The sequence below is a fragment of the Neovison vison genome, chromosome 6 (genome assembly GCF_020171115.1).
Source record: "Neovison vison isolate M4711 chromosome 6, ASM_NN_V1, whole genome shotgun sequence".
NCBI classification, from domain to species: Eukaryota; Metazoa; Chordata; class Mammalia; order Carnivora; family Mustelidae; genus Neogale; species Neogale vison.
Window position 1 is genome coordinate 164110326 of NC_058096.1, and position 17676 is coordinate 164128001.

General features: G+C 45.4%; 1 protein-coding gene across 2 annotated transcripts in view; it reads right to left on the reverse strand.

Annotated features, from left to right (window-relative positions):
- Nucleotides 1–17676, reverse strand: part of ALDH1L1 (aldehyde dehydrogenase 1 family member L1) — a 124871-nt gene that overhangs the window by 33777 nt on the left and 73418 nt on the right. For both annotated transcript variants that reach the window (XM_044252859.1, XM_044252858.1), the window contains 5 exons: nucleotides 16001–16148; nucleotides 14073–14192; nucleotides 12694–12821; nucleotides 8830–8980; nucleotides 7589–7659 (listed from right to left, as the gene is read on the reverse strand). In XM_044252859.1, the coding sequence (XP_044108794.1) occupies nucleotides 7589–7659; nucleotides 8830–8980; nucleotides 12694–12821; nucleotides 14073–14192; nucleotides 16001–16148 (618 nt within the window). The remainder of the gene's footprint in view (nucleotides 1–7588; nucleotides 7660–8829; nucleotides 8981–12693; nucleotides 12822–14072; nucleotides 14193–16000; nucleotides 16149–17676) is intronic.

Sequence of the window (17676 nt, forward strand, 5' to 3'; positions counted from 1 at the left end):
TTGAGTCCGTTTTCGTGTGTGGTGTAATGAAATTGTCCAATTTCATTTTTCTGCATGTGGCTATCCAATTTTCCCAACACCATTTATTGAAGGGGCTGTCTTTTTTCCATTGGACATTCTTTCCTGCTTTGTCGAAGATTAACCATAGAGTTGAGGGTCTATTTCTGGGCTCTCTATTCTGTTCCATTGATCTATGTGTCTGTTTTTGTGCCATACCATGCTGTCTTGATGATGACAGTTTTTCAACATTCCTTTGGCTATTCGAGGTCTTTTCTGGTTCCATATAAATTTTAGGATTATTTGTTCCATTTCTTTGAAAAAGATGGATGGTACTTTGATAGGAATTGCATTAAATGTGTAGATTGCTTTAGGTAGCATAGACATTTTCATGATATTTATTCTTTCAGTATAGCACTTTTTAAAAATTAATTAATTTATTTTCAGCATAACAGCATTCATTATTTTTTCACCACACCCAGTGCTCCATGCAAGCCGTGCCCTCTATAATACCCACCACCTGGTACCCCAACCTCCCACCCCCCGCCCCTTCAAAACCTTCAGATTGTTTTTCAGAGTCCATAGTCTCTCATGGTTCACCTCCCTTTCCAATTTACCCCAACTCCCTTCTCCTCTCTAACTCCCCATGTCCTCCATGCTATTTGTTATGCTCCACAAATAAGTGAAACCATATGATAATGGACTCTTTCTGCTTGACTCAGCATAATCTCTTCCAGTCCCGTCCATGTTGCTACAAAAGTTGGGTATTCATCCTTTCTGATGGAGGCATAATACTCCATAGTGTATATGGACCACTTCTTCCTTATCCATTCATCCGCTGAAGGGCATCTTGGTTCTTTCCACAGTATGGGGACCGTGGCCATTGCTGCTATAAACATTGGGGTACAGATGGCCCTTCTTTTCACTACATCTGTATCTTTGGGGTAAATACCCAGGAGTGCAACTGCAGGGTCATAGGGAAGTTCTATTTTTAATTTCTTGAGAAATCTCCACACTGTTCTCCAAAGAGGCTGCACCAACTTGCATTTCCACCAACAGTGTAAGAGGGTCCCCCTTTCTCCACATCCCCTCCAACACATGTTGTTTCCTGTCTTGTTAATTTTTGCCATTCTAACTGGTGTAAGGTGATATCTCAATGTGGTTTTAATTTGAATCTCCCTGATGGCTAGTGATGATGAACATTTTTTCATGTGTTTGAGAGCCATTTGAATGTCTTCATTGGAGAAGTGTCTGTTCATATCTTCTGTTCATTTTTTGATATGATTGCCTGTTTTGTGTGTGTTGAGTTTGAGGAGTTCATTATAGATCCTGGATATCAACCTTTGGTCTGTACTGTCATTTGCAAATATCTTCTCCCATTCCGTGGGTTGCCTCTTTGTTTTTTTGACTGTTTCCTTTGCTGTGCAGAAGATTTTGATTTTGATGAAGCCCCAAAAGTTTATTTTCACTTTCGTTTCCTTTGCCTTTGGAGACATATCTTGAAAGAAGTTGCTGTGGCTGATATCGAAGAGGTTACTGCCTATGTTCTCCTCTAGGATTCTGATGGATTCCTGTCTCACATTGAGGTCTTTTATCCATTTTGAGTTGATCTTTGTGTACGATGTAAGAGAATGGTCGAGTTTCATTCTTCTACATATAGCTGTCCAGTTTTCCCAGCACCATTTATTGAAGAGACTGTCTTTTTTCCACTGTTATTTTTTCCTGTTTTGTCGAAGATTAATTGACCATAGAGTTGAGGGTCCATATCTGGGCTCTCTACTCTGTTCCACTGGTCTATGTGTCTGTTTTTATGCCAGTACCATGCTGTCTTGGTGATCACAGCTTTGTAATTAAGCTTGAAATCAGGTAACATGATGCCCCCAGTTTTATTTTTGTTTTTCAACATTTCCTTAGCGATTCGGGGTCTCTTCTGATTCCATACAAATTTTAGGGTAATTTGCTCCTGCTCTTTGAAGAATACTGGTGGAATTTGATTGGAATGGCATTAAAAGTATAGATTGCTCTAGGCAGTATAGACATTTTAACAATGTTTATTCTTCCAATCCAAGAGCATGGAATGGTCTTCCATCTTTTTGTGTCTTCTTCAATTTCTTTCATGAGTGTTCTATAGTTCCTCGAGTACAGATCCTTTACCTCTTTGGTTAGGTTTATTCCCAGGTATCTTATTTTATGTTTATTCCAGGTTTTTGGTGCTATAGTAAATGGAATTGATTCTCTAATTTCCCTTTCTCTATTTTCATTGTTAGTGTATAAGAAAGCCACTGATTTCTGCACATTGACTTTCTATCCTGCCACGTTGCTGAATTGCTGCATGAGTTCTAGTAGTTTGGGGGTGGAGTCAGTATAGCACTTTTAAAAACATGTCATCCCTACACCTTGAGAACAATGACCATCTGTTACTATTATATCTTCAGTGCCTGACACAGACTTAGTGCTTAATAAATGTTTGTTGAATGAATGACTGGTAGGCCAAATTTCATATTTTCTCTGAACTTAGGTTTTACATTTCTAAAATTAAAAAATATATAAAGTTAGATTTCTTCTAGCTGAAAAAATAAGGACTCTCATAATAAATATTCATTCATACAACAAATACCTATTGAGCACTTACTGTGTACCAAGTAATTTCATCACTGTAGCAGTTTTAGGAAACTGTCATTATATTGTCCAATCCAGGAGCATGGAACATTTTCCATTTCTTTGTGTCTTCCTCAATTTCTTTCATGAGTACTTTATAGTTTTCTGAGTATAGATTCTTTGCCTCTTTGGTTAGGTTTATTCCTAGGTATCTTATAGTTTTGGGTGCAATTGTAAATGGGATTGACTCCTTAATTTCTATTTCTTCTGTCCTGTTGTTGGTGTCGAGAAATGCAACTGATTTCTGTGCATTGATTTTATATCCTGACACTTTACTGAATTCCTGTACAAGTTCTAGCAGTTTTGGAGTGGAGTCTTTTGGGTTTTCCACATATAGTATCATATCATCTGCAAAGAGTGATAATTTGACTTCTTCTTTGCCAATTTGGATGCCTTTAATTTCCTTTTGTTGTCTGATTGCTGAGGCTAGGATTCTAGTACTATGTACTATGTTGAATAGCAGTGGAAGTTTGGAAGTTTTCCTTCCATTTCTATTTTTGGAACAGTTTCAGGAGAGTAGAATTCTCCCGGGAAGCCGTCTGGCCCTGGGCTTTTGTTTGTTTGGAGGTTTTTGAATACTGTTTCAATCTCCTTACTGGTTATGGGTCTGTTCAAGCTTTCTAGTTCTTCCTGGTTCAGTTGTGGTAGTTTATATGTTTTAGGAATGCATCCATTTCTTCCAGATTGTCAAATTTGTTGGCGTAGAGTTGCTCATCATATGTTCTTATAATTGTTCGTATTTCTTTGGTGTTGGTTGTGATGTCTCCTCTTTCCTTCATGATTTTATTTATTTGGGTCCTTTCTCTTTTCTTTTTGATAAGTCTAGCCAGGGGTTTATCAATCTTATTCATTCTTTCAAAGAACCAGCTCCTAGTTTTGTTGATTTGTTCTGTTGTTTTTTTGGTTTCTATTTAATTGATTTCTGCTCTGATCTATATAATTTCTCTTCTCCTGCTGGGTTTAGGGTTTCTTTCTTGTTCTTTCTCCAGCTCCTTTAGGTGTAGGGTTAGGTTTTGTACTTGAGAAAGGCTTGTACCACTATATATTTTCCTCTCAGGACTGCCTTTGTTGTGTCCCACAAATTTTGAACTGTTGTGTTTTCATTATTATTTGTTTCCATGAATTTTTTCAATTCTTCTTTAATTTCCTGGTTGACCAATTCATTCTTTAGAAGGATGCTGTTTAGTCTCCATGTATTTGGGTTCTTTCCAAATTTCCTCTTTTGGTTGAGTTCTAGCTTCAGAACATTGTGGTCTGAAAATATGCAGGGAATGATCCCAATCTTTTGATACCGGTTGAGACCTGTTTTAGGACCAAGGATGTGATCTATTCTGGAGAATGTTCCATGTGCACTAGAGAAGAATGTGTATTCTGTTGCTTTGGGATGAATTGTTCTGAATATACCTGTGTTGTCCATCTGGTCCAGTGTGTCATTTAAGGCCTTTATTTCCTTGTTGATCCTTTGCTTGGATGATCTGTCCATTTCAGTGAGGGGAGTGTTAAAGTCCCCTACTATTATTGTATTATTGTTGATGTGTTTCTTTGATTTTGTTATTAATTGGTTTATATAGTTGGCTGCTCCCACGTTGGGGGCATAGATATTTAAAATTGTTAGATCTTCTTGTTGGACAGATCCTTTAAGTATGATATAGTGTTCTTTCTCATCTCTTATTATAGTCTTGGGCTTAACATCTAATTGATCTGATATACGGGTTGCCACTCCTGCTTTCTTCTGATGTCCATTAGCATGATAAATTCTTTTCTACCCCCTCACTTTAAATCTGGAGGTGTCTTCCGGTTTAAAATGAGTTTCTTGGAGGCAACATATAGATGGGTTTTGGTTTTTTATCCATTCTCATACCCTGTGTCTTTTGATTGGGGCATTTAGTTCATTAACATTCAGGTTAACTGTTGAGAGATATGAATTTAGTGCCATTGTATTGCCTGTAAGGTGACTGTTACTGTATATTGTCTCTGTTCCTTTCTGATCTACCACTTGTAGGCTCTCGCTTTGCTCAGAGGACCCCTTTCAATATTTCCTGTAGAGCTGGTTTGGTGTTTGCAAATTCTTTCAGTTTTTGTTTGTCCTGGAAGCTTTTAATCTCTCCTTCTATTTTCAATGATAGCCTAGCTGGATATAGTATTCTTGGCTGCATGTTTTTCTCGTTTAGTGCCCTGAATATATCATGCCAGCTCTTTCTGGCCTGCCAGGTCTCTGTGGATAAGTCTGCTGCCAATCTAATATTTTTACCATTGTATGTTACAGACTTCTTTTTCCGGGCTGCTTTCAGGATTTTCTCTTTGTCACTAAGACTTGTAAATTTTACTATTAGGTGACGGGGTGTGGACCTATTCATATTGATTTTGAGGGGTGTTCTCTGCACCTCCTAGATTTTGATGCTTGTTCCCTTTGCCATATTGGGGAAATTCTCTCCAATAATTATCTCCAATATACCTTCTGCTCCGCTCTCTCTTTCTTTTTCTTCTGGAATCCCAACTATTCTAATGTTGTTTCATCTTATGGTGTCACTTATCTCTCGAATTCTCCCTTCAAGGTCCAGTAGTTGTTTGTCCCTCTTTTGCTCAGCTTCTTTATTCTCTGTCATTTGGTCTTCTATGTCGCTAATTCTTTCTTTCTTTCTTTTTCCTCTTTAACTTTATTTTTTATTCCTATTTATTTATTTTCAGAAAAACAGTATTCATTATTTTTTCACCACACCCTGTGCTCCATGCAAGCTGTGCCCTCTATAATACCCACCACCTGGTACATCGCTAATTCTTTCTTCTGCCTCATTTATCCTAGCAGTGAGAACCTCCATTTTTTATTGCACCTCATTAATAGCTTTTTTTATTTCAACTTGGTTAGATTTTAGTTCTTTTATTTCTCCATAAAGGGCTTTTATATCTCCCGAGAGGGTTTCTCTAATATCTTCATTGCCTTTTTCAAACCCGGCTAGAACCTTGAGAATTGTCATTCTGAACTCTAGATCTGACATATTACCAATGTCTGTATTGGTTAGGTCTCTAGCCTTCGGTACTGCCTGTTCTTTTTTTTCTGTGGTGAATTTTTCTGCCTTGTCATTTTGTCCCGATAAGAGTATATGAATGAGCAAGTAAAATACTAAAAGGATGGCAACAATCCCAGGAAAAAATGCTTTAACCAACTCAGAAGAGATCCCAAATCGTGAGGGGGGAGAAAGTGGATAAAAAGAGGTTCAGAAAAAAAAAAGAAAAGAAACAATGAAAAAAAGAAAATGAATAAAGAAAAAGTATAAAAAAGAAAAAAATATATATATATTAGATAAACTAGTTAAAAAACGTTAAAAAAGAAAAGGGTAAAAGTTAAAAAATTTAGCAGAAGAAGAGAAAAAAATTAAATTAACTGCAAGACTAAAGAATCATGGGGAGAAAGCCATGAGTTCTGTGCTTTGCTTTCTCCTCCTCTGGAATTCTGCTGCTCTCCTTGGTATTGAAACTGCACTCCTTGGTAGGTGAACTTGGTCTTGGCTGGATTTCTTGTTGATCTTCTGGGGGAGGGACCTGTTGTAGTGATTCTCAAGTGTCTTTGCCCCAGGCAGAATTGCACCACCCTTACCATGGGTGGGGCTGAGTAATCCATTCAGGTTTGCTTTCAGGAGCTTTTGTTCCCTGAGCGCTTTCCGTAGAGTTCCGGAGGACAGGAATACAAATGGTGGCCTCCTGGTTTCCGGCCTGGAGGAGCCGAGAGCCCGGGGCCCCACTTCTCAGTGTGCCCTCAGAGAACAGCGCCCAATAACTCCCGTCTGCCTGACCTCTGGCCGTGCTCTGAGCTCACTGAGCCTGTGACCGGTTCAAGGTAACCCCGAGCTGTGAGCTCACACTCGGCTCTGTCTTTGTAGCTGGCTTCCCCATTTTAATACCTGTAAGCTCTGTGACACTCAGACACCCATGATCCTTCTGTGACCCTGCGGGACCTGAGGCCATGCTGACCCTGCATGGGCTTCACCCCGGTACAGCCTCTGGAGTGATGTCCCTCAGTGGAACAGACTTTTAAAAGTCCTGATTTTGTGCTCTGTTGCTCTGCTTGCTGGGAGCTGGCCCCTCCCCCTGGGGTCTATCTTCCCGTAGCTTTGGATTCACTTCTCCACCAGTCCTACCTTTCAGAAAGTGGTTGATTTTCTGTTTCTAGAATTGCTGTTCTTCTTCTCTTCAAATTCATTGGATTTGTAGGTGTTTGCAATCTTTAGATAAGCTATCTAGCTGATCTGCTAGCTGAAGTAGTGTCAGCCAGCTACTTCTCCACCATCTTGACTCCTCCCCTATTTCTCTATTATTTTATTCCTTTTCCTTGGTTCTGTGTATTTTTTGTTTTCATACACATTCATCATTATGATCTTTCCAGAAAAAATTTTTCAGTTTCACCCTCTATGATCTTGACTGCTAGAGGGTTATTGAGGGGATTAAGTAAAATTATACTTATAAAGTCATTACAACAGTGTCTGGTATGGAGCAGGTACTTTGGGAATGAAAGCTGTTTCATTTGCTGGAATGTAAGTCCCCTAAGGATAGGTATTCTTTTTTTTTTTAATATTTTATTTATTTATTTGACAGAGAGAGATCATAAGTAGACAGAGAGGCAGGCAGAGAGAGAGAGGGAAGCAGGCTCCATGCTGAGCAGAGAGCCTGATGTAGAGCTCGATCCCAGGACCCTGAGATCATGACCTGAGCCGAAGGCAGCGGCTTAACCCACTGAGCCATCCAGGCGCCCAAGGATAGGTATTCTCATCAGCTCTGATCATCACTGTATCTCCAGCACCTGAACTGCCCGGCACATCGTGACTATCCAATAAGTAGACATGGGAGAGATATGCAGAAAGGGGATGGGTGTCCACACAACATACTGTATGAAAAGCACCCATTGTGTGGAGAATCTTCACCCTGTGCTGTGACTCACCCAATAGGCTCTTTCCTGGTCAAGGTCAGGTTGCGGTTTGGTCTGGCATGGTTGATAGGGATGGTGGAGCCCTGGAAGAAGCATGGGTGGGGGGGTCAGTGAGAGGGGAATCCATGGTTTCCTCACCCATTCCCCCTGGGCAGCCAGACTGTGCCTGGAGCTCAGAATTCAAGAGTCTTGTCTGTGGCCTGCAGCCCCCATGAACCAGACAGGTAAGAGATTGAAACATTCCAGATTATGTATGACAGGGGCATCTGAGGAATCCAGACACAGGTGGAGTGGGCAGCCAACAGGTGTAAGATGTCTGCTACACAGAGCCTGGCAGAGTCCTCAGATGGGAAGTTGGTCCTGGTACAGGTAAGCTCTCTGGCTTTGACACTGGGGCAGAGATAAGGGGAGTGAGAAGCCAAGTTGCCTCTGGAGAGTGTGCTAGCCCAGGAGGGCCCATTTAGGGGCAGTTCCAGCCAGCAGCGATGCAGCAGCAAGAGGAGCAGAAGGTGGGCCTTCCATCACACCTGCACCCTCCACACCATGGAGAGGACACAAGGCATGAACCTCAAGTCTGGCACAGACCCATGAACCCATCAGTGATAGGTGTCCCATCACTGCCTGTAGTGGGCAAATCTCTGAAAATGGGTCCCATGGTCCCACTCTGATCCCTGGGATTTGGGAGATGGTGAGCTACTCCTTCTGCAAAGATGCAGAATGGCACAGTTGACCTTAGGAAGAGATGATGCAGGTGTGCCTAGCACCACCTCAGGAGCCCCCACAAAGGCCAAGTTTTCTCCAGTTCATGGCAGATGGATGCCAAGCCTGAAAACAGCAAGAGAATGGAGGGCTGAGGCAAGGGTCGGAGCACGGCCTGCAGTAGCTGACAGCAGCCTCCGCCAGCAGCTAGCAAGGACCTGGGCCTCAGTGCTCCATCAACAGGAGCTGAACTCTGCCAACATTTCTCCAACATCTGAATGGGCCTGCAGGCAGGGTCTCCCCAGAGCCTCCAGCCAAAGCTCAGCCTGGACACACCTTGACACTGTCCTTGGGAAACCCCGGCATGGAACCCAGCCCAGCCTGCCTGGACGGCCCATCTGCAGAAGTGATAGCTGATCAATGGGGTTGTTTTAGGCCAATAAGCTGTGGTTGTTTGTTATGCCACAGGCGGGCTAATGCATTGCCCTCAGAGTTTCCTGCTGGGCCCAGCCTCCTGTGTGAACTCACTTGGTGGGCAGGAGCCTCAGCCTCACCTGAATCTTGTCACACCAGCCAGCAAAGTAGCGGAAGGTCTGGATGGACATGCCCACATGGGTCTTCAGGGCCAATGTGTAGACAGCACCTGCATCCAGAGCCTCAATGGTGGCCAGCTCTTCCTGATGCTGTTCCATGAGGTCTGCCAACCTGGCCAACAGGTGGGGTGCAGAAAGGAGGGAGATGGACTCAGGCCTGGAGCAGCCTGGCCTGTTCTGTTCAGTAAGTCAGGGGTTCTTCCCTGCACTCCCAGCTCTGCCACACTCTAATGCGCTGACCTCAGTTTCCCCATCTGTGAGATGGGACAGTAAGGTTTCCTTTGCAGGATGAGTGTGAGAGTGGTGCCCTTCTTGTCTCTCTCGCCTCTTTTTTCCTTTATTCCTTCCTAAAATTGATTCCTGTTGATGGATTAACTACTTCATAATCGTGCTTACAAATGATCCTGCAAAACTGCCTCTCTAATAAGGAGGTCACCATTTCAAAAGGCCACCCTGTCTGTCTCAGGACAGCCTTGACCAGGGGAAAGCATGTCTGGCTTCAAGCACCAGCCAATCTGGTGGAGTATGCCCCCAAGGATGGCATCTGTGGGGAGGGCGGGATGGGGGCTATGACGGGAGAGATGCAAGGGAAGGTGCATCTACACAACCCTTCTTAAGTGGGAGCACTCTGACAGCAAGCTGACCTCCCATGCTTCTGGTGGGTATGCTGCTATGGATAGCCTGGGAATTAGGACTCTTCCACCTTCCCTGATGTAAGGGAGTTCAGGGAGAAGCATGCTCAGGGGGCAGGTTGTACAGGGGAAGGTGGAGACCACAGATCTAGAGCAGCTCTCAATCTTGTACACGGGGGAGCTCTAGCCCAGAGATGAGTCTGGGACCAAAGCCTGCTGAGCTGCTCCTCTCTGCACATAGCTGTGGCATGTCTTAAACCCCCAAGTACACACTCACACTCTCCGGGAAGCCAACCTTCACCCCACATCAATCACACCTCCCTGCAGTGTCCTCCTAGCACCCTCCGTCTTTCTTCAAACCTCACCTGACTATTACAGATATCCACTTAGGCAAGTATTCTGGTACTATTTGCCTTCCTCTGAAGGCTGGTACAGTATTTGGTCTCCTGCTCCCTCCTGGGCCTCCTACACCCACCAGGCACACAGTCAGCATGCGGCACAAGGCTGGTGAGTGAAACTGGACCAAACAGACATGAGCAATCTAGTGGCAGAGCCACACTGTTACTTCAGAGACGACATATACCCAGGTAATTCTCTAGCTAAGAATAACAAAGGTGTCAATCACTCTTTGAGAACTATTCTAGAACCAGATAAGGAAAACACCATGCTGTGGCATTTCAAGAACTAGGGTTTCATTAACTAGAAAAACAGATGTGCCTAAGGTATAAATCTGTATTATAAATAAGCCAAAGATGGCCTCTGTGTATTGGCCCCTTGGTTGTTCACATCCTCATCGCAGCGTGAGACTTGTCAGCTCAGACGCTTGCTGCATACACACTTATATATCCAGTTATTTTAAAAAATAGTCCAAACAAGCAGACTTTGAGCCATTTAGAGCCTTGTTGCTTTGTATCCTCCAGGAACCTTACTTGACAGCTGTTATCATTGGTGAGATGGACCACACAGTTATAACTGCTTCCCTTCCCAGCCCTCTGACCCAGAGACTCCTGTTCTGCTACAGAGCAACAGTGCCAGAACATGGGAGCCCCCTCCTGGATCTCCTGAACCCCAAGAGTTCCCTTGCACCCTTCCCATTCTGGGTAGGGGGCCCCCACTACAATCTCTGGAGGGCCTCCCACTATGGGGGCACCACCCCATGAAGCCTGTTGCATATTACTACTTCTCATGGCCATACCTTTTCCTTTGATCAGCCCCAAATTCTTCCAACTCTGCCAGACAATGTCACACGCATGTGATGTGGCCATGTCATAAGTCCCTAGCATGACTATCACCCTAGCAAACCATTTGGGAGGCTCTTCAAGGACAGTTGAGTGGGACTGTACTGTTGTCCACTTTGTTAAGCTGCTGCTCTACCTCCCAGAGTCCTGTCTCCAGAAAGTGCCAGTGGGAAAAGCAGGGGAAGCAATCTCCATCAACCCACAGGTCTGCTGGTTGGAAGTAAGGAAGGGCAAGGGTGGGGTGCCAGGTCCCTGGCTCCCTAACAGCAGTATGGGCCACCACCACATTCCTGGCTGTGGACTTAAGGGGGTGTCTGAACACAAGGTGACAACTTACCACAGATTCTCTCACCAACTTTTGGTGGTCCTGCTCTGGTAGCTGGGACACTGGCTCTCCAGGCTCCTGAGAGGCTCAATCTTGTCCCTCAGTGGTTCTTGGGGGCTGTCTGGTGACTTTATATAACACTTTCTTCTGGTTCTTTCTTCCCGACTTACCCCTACAACGCATTCTGTATTCCATAGTATCTACCCATGGCCTTTTTTCCTCATTGAACGAGGGGCTGCCCCCTCCTGGGCCAGCAATGGGTACACCTCCACAACGGGGACTGGGAGACTACATGAGGCAGGTACCGGGTTATTAGGAGCTCTCAGGCCTGGCCTCAAGATGTGTGTCCAAGCAGTCCAGGACTCTCTTTACAGTTGTGCAGGAACCAACAATTCCTCACTGTGGTGTGGCCAGTGGTGCTATTATGGCATATGCCACTAGAAGGCAGCAGAGAACCTCAAGGAAAAAACTTCTGGGCCAGCACATTGTGCCAGGGGAGTCTCTGCTTCAGGGCCAGAAGGCTCAGCACCATAGCCTGGGCTTGCACATTTTGGTTCTGCCTAACCTGGGGGCTCTAGGAAGCCAATGGCTTCCTAAAATTGATAGACTCTTCAAGGAGTCTTGAAACAAACTTGAGTTATGGCAGGCTGGGTGCACCTCCCTAAACCCCACAATCTCTGTTCCATTTTGAAACCATACAGGCCCCCCGCCCCCACCTCTGGTCCGCTGTGCTGGGGGCTGTCCTGGTGGATCTGTCCTCCAGAACAGGAAAAAAATGGCATTCTGACTGCAAGGCCAAGACAGGCTCCCTCTCCCACCAGATGACAAGCACATTTGGACTATATCATGACCAGGCTGTATGCCTGACAACTTCCCCAGGACCTGGAGCACAAAAGCCAGGTTCCTAAAAGCAGCTTGCTCACCAGTCTTTTCAACATTGCTTAATTCATCTGCCCAGCAGACCCCTTCTAGAAACATTACCCCACTTCCTTGGGGGTGTCTGCTCTTCCCCCATTGGGACCACTTAGTTGTAGGGGAGCAGTATCTTTTCTCCAGACCTTATTCCCACCCCATTCTCACATGCTGGAGCACCCTGAAGTCCTTCCCTAAGATCTCTGATGGAACTAAGGGGAAAGAATCCCTTCTGCCCCGGTTTAAGAAAAAAAAAACAAGACAGAGAAGTGTGCGATTCTGGCAGTTAGTGTGGAGCTGGGTGGGTGACCGCAGACAGAACAGGCCCCATCCTTCCTTTGCTGTCTTCTGCATGAAGTGGCCTGATCCTGCCTCTGGTCCAGTCCACTCCAGGTAAATGCTGTCCTGAGTCTGCCCAGGACCATCTGTTAGCTTTGCCAGTCTGCTGTTCCAATCTGATCAGCACCTTCACTTTTGCACCCTCTCATCTTCTAATACACTGTCCCCTCCACCGAGGACACCTTTCCCCTCAGGGCTACTTGTGTCTTGCAAAACCCCTCCTGACTCTCAAGCCATTTCCTCTGGAGCCTTTTCTCAGCCTCAAGCCTTGGTTGAACAAACATGTCCAAGACTCTACCTTCCTCCTGGTAGGACCCAAGCATGCAGCCCCAACTCAAGCTGAAGGTCAGGGGCTGACAGGAGGTTGTGGGGCTCTCACCTGTACAGGAGCTGGCCCCGATCCCGTGCATTGATCTTCCCCCACAATCCATTCTCAAAGGCATCCTTAGCGGCAGCCACTGCCTTATCAACATCACTGACCTGAGCCAGGGACACCTGGCAGATGACCTGTGGTGGAACGGAGTTGTGAGGTCTTCCCTGGACTCCATGTACAAAGAAGCCCCACACCACCCACTCCCCTGGCCACCTGGGAGGGCTCAGAGGGCATGGTCGGCCAACGGGAGGAAAGGCAAGGGCCTTCAGAGAGACCTACTGTGTTTCCACACATCAGGATCCTTCTTTGCCTTGCCACTGAGCCCAAACAGGGCAACAGACTCAGGCTCCAGCAACAAGGCTGAGGATCAACTCAGTGTTTTCAAGCCAAGAATAGAACCCATTAATTCAGTGAGTCTGAGGTGGAAGGTTTATTTCTTTAGTCTAGATACTGACTGTGGCAGAACCATTCCTGTCCCCATCCTTGCTCTGTGTCCTGACAGTGCCCACATGCACTACAGGGCAGGCTCTCACACCTCCTTCCACCTGGGCTTGGCAGAAAGGAAACCCAAGAGGAGACAGAAGTGAGAGGAGTGAGGCTAGCACCTTGCTGGTCACCACAGGTAGGCTGCACCCTCCCTGCCCAAGGCCCTAGCACTCAGGCAGCCCTGCCCACACAACCTCCCTTCTGGGATTCTCAAAACAGGCCTTAAGGTGGTAACAGCTCCCAATTTCTGCCTGAGAGCACTGCATCCCCTTTTGTGTGTCCCCATAGCCTTTCTACTCCTTTGTCCCCCACTTTCTTTAAATTCCCCTCAAATGACTCACTTCGAGTGTGCTGTTTTCTGCAGGCCCTGAGAGATGCTATCGGGTGGGGCAGAATGGAAAACTATCAGTATGCACATGTTGGAGTAAGTGTTGTTTCAGGTAAGTGTATGTGTAAGAGAATACAATATGTGTGTACTAGGTTATGGCACAAGAGAATCACGGTCAAGACAGTCTGACAAACACAGGATATTCAAGGAAGAATTTCCTAACAGTGAGGTGTACACATATTGGAGAAGGTAGGGGCCATGCTATGGCTATTGTATGGAAGAGGAGGGAATGGATTTATTTCCTCTTTGGGACAGGGGGCCGAGTTTAACTCTGTTCCATTCTCTGAAGCAGGCCCAGGCTTTTAGAATCCTCCTGACTGCTTCCCAGTTCTCCCTTCTGGGCCATTCCTGTAGGGAGACTGGAAAATGACTGCAACCCTTTTGCATCCAAGCAGAGGCCCACCCCTAGGCCAGAATCCCCAGATGCCAGGTGGGGAAGTAGATGGGAGAAGAGGCCATGGGGTGAGTAGAGAGGAGAAAAGGTAGGAGGGCACGCTAGGTCTGTGCTCACACTTCCGTCTGTCGGGTTGATGGTCTCATAGGTCTTGGCACCTTCAGCACCCACAAACATGCCCCCAATGAAGAGCTGGTGGGGCATTCGGAGGGTCAGCTTGTTCACTGCCTTTTCCACCTGGGAAGGGAGTTTTTGCAGGTGTTAGCTGCAGTGTGGACTCTTCACAAGGTGCATCATGATGGATACAAACCCACAGAGACATAGGAAACTCTCACAGTCAAAGAATAACCACTTGTGCACATACCACACACACACACACACACACACACACACACACACACACACACTGCCAAGGGGACCAGGGCCCAAGGTTCCTCAGCCTTTTCAGATCCCTTTTGCTGAAACTGGTCCTGCTGCCTTCCTTGGTCCAGTGAGCTATTATGTGTACAGTGGTGGCAGCTGAGTGATAAGAAGAGATGGCACAGAATCTGAGGACAGACTGCTTGGGCTAGGACTCCAGTCCTGACATTTACCCGCTGTGTGACCTCAGGCTGGTTGCCTGGCCTCCACATGTAGGAAGTGCCAGCTGGTAGACAGACACCCGTCACTCACCAGACATGATGCCAACTCCACTGCACACTTCCCTGTAGACCTGAAATTTCACACTGAATGCATTCTCTGGGTGTCATTCCTCTCCTGAAATTTGTTCACTAGTCACCTGTCCACAATCCCAAGGTGAACCTCATCCACCCTGGCCACCTGGCCACCTTCTTCATCTTTTGTTCCAAACAAACTATCCCGATGCTAAGTCCTATGGGGGCTGGTACCCTACCAAGATACCTCAGGATGACTTTTCAAGAATTTGTTTTAAAAATAAGTTTGTGGGGGACCTGGGTGGTTCAGTCGGTTAAACATCTGCCTTCAGCTCAGGTCATGATCCCAGCATCCTGGGACTGAGCCCTTCATCAGGCTCCTTGCTCAGTGGAGAGTCTGCTTCTCCCTCTCTCTCTGCTGTTCTCCCAGCTCATTCTCTCTCACTTTCTCTCTCTCAAATAAATAGAATCTTAAATATATATGTATATAAATTTGCAACTATGTTATTACACTTCCATCTATACAGTTGAATGTATAGGATCACTTGTTTTGCTTATTAGAAAAATATTCCCAATCCCCCCTTTCTCCCCTCTACCTTCCTCTCTCCCTCTCTTCCTTTCCCTCTTTTGGCTTTGTCACAAAGGGAATTTAATGCAGGCAACTGGTGGTACAGGTGATGAAAGAGCTGAGAGGCCAGGAGTCAAACCAGAGATTGACCCAGAGACTGACAACACTTGAAGTCCCAGCCATTACTAGACTAGAAGGACAAGGAAGTGATGGTACCAGAACTAGGGTCTAGAGATCCCCAGAGGAACTAGAGTTCTGACAGGGTGGTCTGGCAGGGGCTGGAGCCACAGCAGAGATGAGGCTACTATTGGGAAAAACCACCAAAGGAGAAGGAGGGTGAGAGGTATACTGTAGAAGTCTCTTCTTAATACCCTAGTCTCAGGGCTTCTGGGTGGCTTAGTCAGTTAAGCATCGAACTCTTAATTTCAGCGCAGGTCATGATCTCAGGGTCATGAGATTGATCCCATGCTAGGTGTGAAGCCTGCTTAAGATTATTTCTCTCCCACTCCTTCTTCCTCTCCCCACCTTGCTTACGCTCAATTGCTCCTAAAATCAATCAATCAATCAATCAATCAATCCTGGGTTTCATGTCTTGAGGGTCAGAATTTGTCCTGTAGATAACAATCTCCTCTGTTGTATTTTCCTAACTGTACTGGCATCCTCAGGGTATCCAGGGTTACCAGGGAGAGCCTAGGACACTGAAGGTGGGCTCTTAGGTGCCCTGGCTTCCTGATGTCCAGGTCTCCCCCATGTGCCATTGTGGATCCACATATGTGGGTGTCTGAGGGGTCTGCAGGGCCAAGCCCATGTGGAGGAAGACTCACATAGTCAATGATGCACTTGTTGTCTTTGTCGTCCCCTCGCAGCTTTCTCACTAATAGCTGGATAAAGTCCCCAAAGGTGGTTGCCATGTAAATATCTTCATTTTCTAATTCCAGTCCATCACACAGCTCCTTCACTTCCTCAACCAGTCTGGAAAAAAAGAAGATGGAAAAGTGAAAGAATGGGAAGAGGCTTGGCAGAACTGCATCACTGTAGTGGCAGAGGTCATGATGCCAAACACAGTTTCCAAGAACAGACTTTCATCTCAACACCAAAGTGTGAGTGTGAGTTTAGAACTGGAGTTCAGAGCCTAGTCTATGGATTCAGAAGGCCCTGGTTTCAGGTTCTGGTTCCATCACTTACTAATTAGTGACCCTGGGCAAGTGAAAAACCCTTCTACACCTTAGTTTCTTTGCTGTACTACTGGAACAGTAATAACTCTTCCACCAGTTTCTTTTTTTTTTTTTTAATTTCTTTTCAGTGTAACACAATTCATTGTTTATGCACCACACCCAGTGCTCCATGCAATATGTACCCTCCATAATACCCACCACCTGGCTCCCCCAACCTCCCACCCCCCGCCCTGTCAAAACCCTCAGATTGTTTTTCAGAGTCCATAGTCTCTCATGATTCATCTCCCCTTCCAGTTTCCCTCAACTCCCTTCTCCTCTCCATCTCCCTATGTCCTCCATGTTATTTGTTATGATCCACAAATAAGTGAAACCATATGATAATTGACTCTCTCTGCTTGACTTATTTCACTCAGCATAATCTCTTCCAGTCCCGTCCATGTTGATAAAAAAGTTGGGTATTCATCCTTTCTGATGAATGGAGGCATAATACTCCATAGTGTATATGGACCACATCTTCCTTATCCATTCGTCTGTTGAAGGGCATCATGGTTCTTTCCACAGTTGGGTGGACTGTGGCCATTGCTGCTATAAACATTGGGATACAGATGGCCCTTCTTTTCACTACATCTGTATCTTTGGGGTAAATACCCAGTAGTGCAATGGCAGGGTCATAGGGAAGCTCTAATTTTAATTTCTTAAGGAATCTCCACACGGTTTTCAAAGTGGCTGCACCAACTTGCATTCCCACCAACAGTGTAGGACGGTTTTCTCCACATTCTCTCCAACACATGTTGTTTCCTGTCTTGCTAATTTTGGCCATTCTAACTGGTGTAAGGTGGTATCTCAATGTGGTTTTAATTTGAATCTCCCTGATGGCTAGTGATGATGAACATTTTTTCATGTGTCTGTTAGCCATTTCTATGTCTTCACTGGAGAAGTGTCTGTTCATGTCTTCTGCCCATTTTTTGACATGATTATCTGTTTTGTGTGTGTTGAGTTTCAGGAGTTCTTTATGGATCCTGGATATCAGCCTTTTGTCTGTACTGTCATTTGCAAATATCTTCTCCCATTCCCTGGGTTGCCTCTTTGTTTTCTTGACTGTTTCCTTAGCTGTGCAGAAGCTTTTGATCATGATGAAGTCCCAAATATTCATTTTCGCTTTTGTTTCCTTTGCCTTTGGAGACATATCTTGAAAGAAGTTGCTGTGGCTGGTATCGAAGAGGTTACTGCCTATGTTCTCTTCTATGATCCTGATGGATTCCTGTCTCATGTTGAGGTCTTTTATCTATTTCAAGTTTATCTTTGTGTACAGTGTAAGAGAATGG